The sequence below is a fragment of the Octopus bimaculoides genome, chromosome 1, assembly GCF_001194135.2.
Source record: "Octopus bimaculoides isolate UCB-OBI-ISO-001 chromosome 1, ASM119413v2, whole genome shotgun sequence".
In the NCBI taxonomy this organism is placed as follows: domain Eukaryota; kingdom Metazoa; phylum Mollusca; class Cephalopoda; order Octopoda; family Octopodidae; genus Octopus; species Octopus bimaculoides.
This window is the reverse complement of record NC_068981.1, coordinates 166,805,981-166,811,980: the sequence shown is the minus strand read 5'-3', so window position 1 is coordinate 166,811,980 and position 6,000 is coordinate 166,805,981. Positions and strand designations below refer to the sequence as shown.

The following is a 6,000-nucleotide window of genomic DNA, read 5'->3' as shown; positions in this document are numbered from 1 at the left end:
AACCCTTCCAGACTGGAATGATCAATGTAGTTGGGATGGTGAATTGGCAATTGTTAGAGCATCAACTAGAAAGCTTCATACTATTTGTTCCAATTCTCCTGTACTTTGAATTTCAATTTCTGCAAGGATCAACTTTACCTTTTATCTTTTTGGGGTCAGTAAAACAGTACTAGTCTAGAGCAATGGATTAGTGGAACTGATGGAAGGTGGGAAAGGTGCTTTGTTGTATCTGTTTGGGCTCTTTACATTCTGATAGCAATACCTGTGCCAACATTGTACCAAGCTGTATTGGTTCAAGATGGCAGTCTTTTCCTTGAATAACATAAGTGGTATGGAAAGGAGAGAGTACATGCATAAGCAACTACCAGTCTTCTTCACAAAGAAATTTGGCTAGACTTGTGCAAAGATGTATGGATGCAAGGTCAACCTTGACCAATGGAGGCCTTTGATGTGCATGTGTGTGTGTGTATTGATTAGCTTTAATTTAAATTTCTGTATGGGAGGGAAGTGGGAAGAGAGAGATTTTAGAGGGATACAATTCTTAGGTGTAACTGGTAAAGTGCTTCATTTGCAGGAACTCTAATAGGGAGTAAGGTAGTAAGGAAAGCAAGTACATCAGATGGACTCTGGCAGAAATGACATGCAGATTGCTAGTTCAGAGGAACAGAGAACATTGTTGTAGCAGTAGAGAAGCATAGAGATGAAAGAGTGCCTTGGTAGTTGTATTGTGTTGGTTTCAGTTGGACTCATGACATTATTATGTGATGGTTGACCCTGCTTGAGCAGACCTATGATCAAAGGGATTCCAGTTATGATCATCCAGTTTTTTATGTACACAAAGAAGTACATTATCCAATATGCCTTTTCTTTTTGTATGATAGTAGTGTAGGATAATGTGACTTGGCTGCTGGTTCTAGCAAGTCAAGTCATCACATAGAGGCTTCTCTACTGTCCAGTTTATTAAGATACTGGTTAGTAGTTTGTAATATCATGTTTAAAACGACCTGATCCAAGAAGATATGAAAATACACTGAGTTATAGATCTGTCCTTAACATATTCATGAATAATTACTCTGGGAAGGCAGTAGATAGCCAGCTGGAATTTGATATCCCATTTGCACCAAATCTTCTAACTTTTTATTGATCAGCCTGAAGTTGCAGAGGAAGACACTTGTCCAAAGTTCCATACAGCAATATGAAACTGGAAACCATGTGGTTATGAAATGAACTTTGTAACCACACACATGAAAATTCTATGCAGCTCTACAATGGACTTGACCAGTTAGCAATGCATTAGCACTTGTTCATTTCTGTACCTGTAATACTGTCCTAATACATTTATGAGCTTTTCAGAATTTATTTTATTATCTTTTAAAGTGATTTATTGTTATTTCTCTTTTTTTTTTTCCAGACTGGAAATTTACCACCTCCACCAACTAACATGAGTGTACCCCAACAAACTAATGTTGGTCCACCCATACCATCCAATGTTGGACCGCCCCAACAAACCAATGTTGGACCACCTCAACAAACCAGTTATTGCCCTCCACCTTCATCCATCATTGGACCAAACCAACAGATCAATGCTGGTCCTTCACCACCATCCAGCATTGGTCCGCCTTTTCCATCCAGTGCTGGTCCTCTCCACCCACCCAATGTTGGCCCACCCCTACAATCAAGTGTTGGCCCACCCCCTACATCCAGTGTTGGTTCTCGTCCAGTTGGTCAAGTACCAATGGACTCATATGCCCCAAATTCTGGCCCTAACATGGGTTCTCAATCTAACTATATGCAGCCATCCCAGGGCTATGGGTCAGCTCCCCCAAGCATGAACACTCCTGTACATTCAGGAATTCTTGGTCAAGTACCACCCCAGCCTCACATGATGGGACAAGGGCCGCCTCCATCTTCCTCTGCAGCTTCGAGTACATATGGTGTGGCTCCTCCTCAATCTATTGGTCCACCACCTCAGTTTTCTGCACCCCCATCTTCTGGACCCTATGCTGGATCTTCGTCTCAAATGCCTTCTGGTGGTTACCACACTGGCAGCCATTCAGGTATGCAACCGCAGCAACCGAGAAGATTGGATCCGGACCAAATGCCCAGTCCAGTAAGTTCATAAGGAATCTTATTATATAATGTACTATTTTCATTAAGTGATTAAGTGATATTTTTATTAAGGGATTAATTTTACATTATTTATAATTGAAATCAGTTTCTGTACCATTCTAATTTAATAATTGTTTTTGTTTTTTCATCATGGTTTATTTAGATCCAAGTAATTGAGGATGATAAACAAAATAAAAGTGGTATTTTCACAACAAATGTGCGTGGTCAAGTTCCTCCTCTGATAACAACCAATTTTGTTACTCAGGATCAAGGTATTTCTTTTTACAATACTTATTCCAGCTAGAGTGATGATTTTTTTTTCTCTTTTATTCTTCACTATTATCGATTGTTTTGGTGTTTGGCCCAATTTTTAAGATACCAAACAGTTAAGAGATGTCCCTGTCCACATAATAGAATGCCTGTTAATATTGAATTTATTCATGGAAAGATTTGAGCCTAGTACTGCAGCTAAGAAAATATTAATCTGTTTACAGTTCCACTGTTTCTTATAGCTCAAGCAAATAAGATAAGGAACCATTCATGACACACTATTGGCTCTCTGTCAACTAAAATTCATCTTTAGTTTAATTTAAATTACTTTAGATACTATGTATTTAAGCATCCCACTCTATTTTATGCAAAGTTTAGAAAAGAAATGGCAAGACAGATCTCTCTTAAAGATAAGATGATACATAATTGAGGGAAATGATTATATGCCACAGTACAACCATACTAGTATAGATAAACAGTTGGAATACTCAATGTCTTGTAAGTGAAATTTGTAGACAGAAATTGTGTGGAAGCCATATACAAATGTTGGTATTACATGGCTTCACTTGTCACCACCTCAGTGAAATGATGATATGATATTTATATTCCTTGTTCATGTGATGATTGATCATTCTGTGCTTTCAAACACAAGTAAAATCCCTTACCTGAAAAACAAGTTATGGGCATGTAGCCATAAAATGCTGCCTCAAATTAGTCCCCATCCAGGCCATGCTACTATTGAATAACAGATATTAAACATATGAATAAATGAATATTCTCTTTTGCAAACTTTCTTTTATGTTTAACAAATGAATTTTGTTAACTGAAAATGAAAGCATAGTCCTATGGTTAAGTTTATTTTGCAATTAAGTATTCTGTGTTCAATCTAATACACATCACTTTGGGCTAGTAATTTCTACCATAACCTCAAATCAATCCAAGCCTTATGTGTGACTTTGAACAGATGGAAACTGTACAGAAACCTGTTGAATGGGCTGTTCCAGTTCCTGGCTCTAGTGAAGTTCATTCTGCTGCAAGCATTTTTAGTATTTCTGCTGATGACACATGGATTGCTGTTTTTTCCTACCTTTACTCTCATTAGTCTCAGACTTTGTGAAAAAAAAAATAACAAGTTCTGTTCTTCCTCTTTTATTTTATTTATTTGTTATTACAACTAGCCAGTCAATGTTTCATTGCACTTCTGACAGTAAGAATGAAAATGGAGTTTCTGTAACTCAACATGGAACAAATTTACAAGGAACATTTGTTTGAAGAACACAGGTTCTTTTAGTTTTCTCACTGATGTAATATCATTCACTAATACACATTGGTGAAGGACACATAAATGCATACATCTTTATATGACAGGCTTCTGCACAATTTCTGTCTTCCACCAAATTTCACCCACACATTATTGTTCAATTTAACCAATGGTCAAAGATGTCGCACAAAAAGATGAAACCAACAATTATGCAACTGTAAAACCAAATTTTTTTACATAGCCATGCCTGCACTCATACTAAGTCCTAACAATTTAAAGATTTTTATTAGAAACAAGAAAATGAAAGTTTTAATAAGTTTAGAACACCTTTTCTCCTATTTGCATACTTGAATGCATATCTTCAAGTTTTAACTTCTGCTAACCCATACAAGCATGGGCCAGAGGAATTTCATTGAAGCAGATTCTCTATGGTCTTGTTGCCAAACCTCATCTGGGTGAGGCTTAGCAACGATTGGAAACAGGTGCACTCGTTTCCAAATAGAGTAATATTTCTCCTCCTTCAAACATGAACAGTACAATGGCTGGATATGATTTCATGCAAGATTGCAAATGACTGACACTATTTGTATGATGGTAACACTCATTCACAACCAGTGCACAATCTCATGACAAAGCAATACAAACACACTTACAAACATGCACATGCACAACAGGCTTCTTTCAATTTCCATCTACCAAATCTACACAAAATTTGGGTTGGCCCAGGGCTATTGTTGAAGATACTTGCCCAAGGTTTTGTGCAATAGGACTGAACCAAAATCCAGTGGTTGAGAAGGAAACTTCTTAGCCACATAACCATGCCTGTGCCTATATGTGAAAGTTTCAGTGTATAATGGTATAAGAAATTATAAGCATTAATTTCAGACAGAAAAGGAAAACAGGCTCACTAACAGGGCTAGAATCACAGAACTAGAATCTTTATTGCTTGTTGCTCAGTGATGTGTCTGTGTTACATATCACCCTCCGATCCTGATTTCCCTGTTAAACTAGGAACTCAACTCTATTTTTGATGCTATTTTATCTCTACAAGATAATTGTTCACTCACTTAGCTTAGTACAAGTCAATCTTTGTATATAAATGTTATATATAAAATACACTAAAAAGCATCTCATCCTGATTAAATGCTTACAAGAAGAAATATAATGATGAACCAAATCATGCTAAGATTTTCAAGGTTCAGAGATAGAAAAATGAAAAGACACCTATCTGGGCCAATAAACAAAAACAACTTTACTAACAGTTCATAAGCCATGTATCTATAACCAGTATAGACTGGAGTCAGTTTTATGAAATATATATTCTCCAACAAAATTTTTTTTGTACTAAATTTCATAAAGAAAAAAATCACTTTTTTATCTGCGTTGATTTTTATGGTTTACTTATATTTCAGGTAACAGTAATCCTAGATTTATTCGGAGTACAATGTATAATGTTCCTTGTACAGCTGATATGCTAAAAAATTCCCATATACCATTTGCATTGACAATTACTCCATTTGCAAAATTACATAAAGAAGAGGTTAGTTATATTTTATTGCTTATATTTTATTTTTATTTACTGATCCCTTCAGTCAACAAAAAAAGACAAAAATATTCTCAAAAGATGAACTTCTATCATTAACTGAATTTTAAAAAATGAGTGAAATAAAATTGCTTTCAATTTTAAATAGATATTAATAACAAAGAAATAATGATCCTGAAAGTTTATTGAATTACTCAAAATATTTTTCTTTACAAATATATCTGCTATGTCATTTTCCAAAAATATTTTGCAAAATCTGCATCTGTAATAGGCGCAGAAGTGGCTGTGTGATAAGTAACTTGCTTACCAACCACATGCTTCCGGGTTGAGTCCACTGTGTGGCACTTTGGGCAAGTGTCTTCTACTACAGGCTCGGGCCAACCAAAGCCCTGTGAGTGGATTTGGTAGACGGGAAATTGAAAGAAGCCCGTTGTATATATATATATATATATATATATACATATATGTATATGTTTGTGTCTGTGTTTGTCCCCCAACACCACCACCACCATCACTTGACAACCAATGTTGGTGTGTTTACTTCCCCGTAACTTAGCAGTTTGGCAAAAGAGACAAAATAAGTCCTGGGGTCTATTTGCTCAACTAAAGACAGTGCTCCAGCATGGGTGCAGTCAAATGACTGAAACAAATAAAAGAAAAGAATAATTCATATTAAGCTTAAAACAAGCCAACAAGGGAGCATCAATGTATTTGCTCAACCTGCTAGAAACAGCAGCTAAATCTCTCTCAAATCATACCCTACCATCTTAAAAACATGAAGGATACATTATATAATGTTGTCATATACATTGAGAAA

The 6,000-nt window shown here is 36.0% G+C and overlaps 1 protein-coding gene across 3 annotated transcripts in view; it reads left to right on the top strand.

Annotated features, from left to right (window-relative positions):
- The window catches only part of LOC106869311 (protein transport protein Sec24C), a 57,612-nt gene that overhangs the window by 26,581 nt on the left and 25,031 nt on the right, over positions 1 to 6,000 (top strand). For all 3 annotated transcript variants that reach the window (XM_014914997.2, XM_014914999.2, XM_014914998.2), the window contains exons 6-8: positions 1,412 to 2,110; positions 2,273 to 2,381; positions 5,053 to 5,180. In XM_014914997.2, the coding sequence (XP_014770483.1) occupies positions 1,412 to 2,110; positions 2,273 to 2,381; positions 5,053 to 5,180 (936 nt within the window). The remainder of the gene's footprint in view (positions 1 to 1,411; positions 2,111 to 2,272; positions 2,382 to 5,052; positions 5,181 to 6,000) is intronic.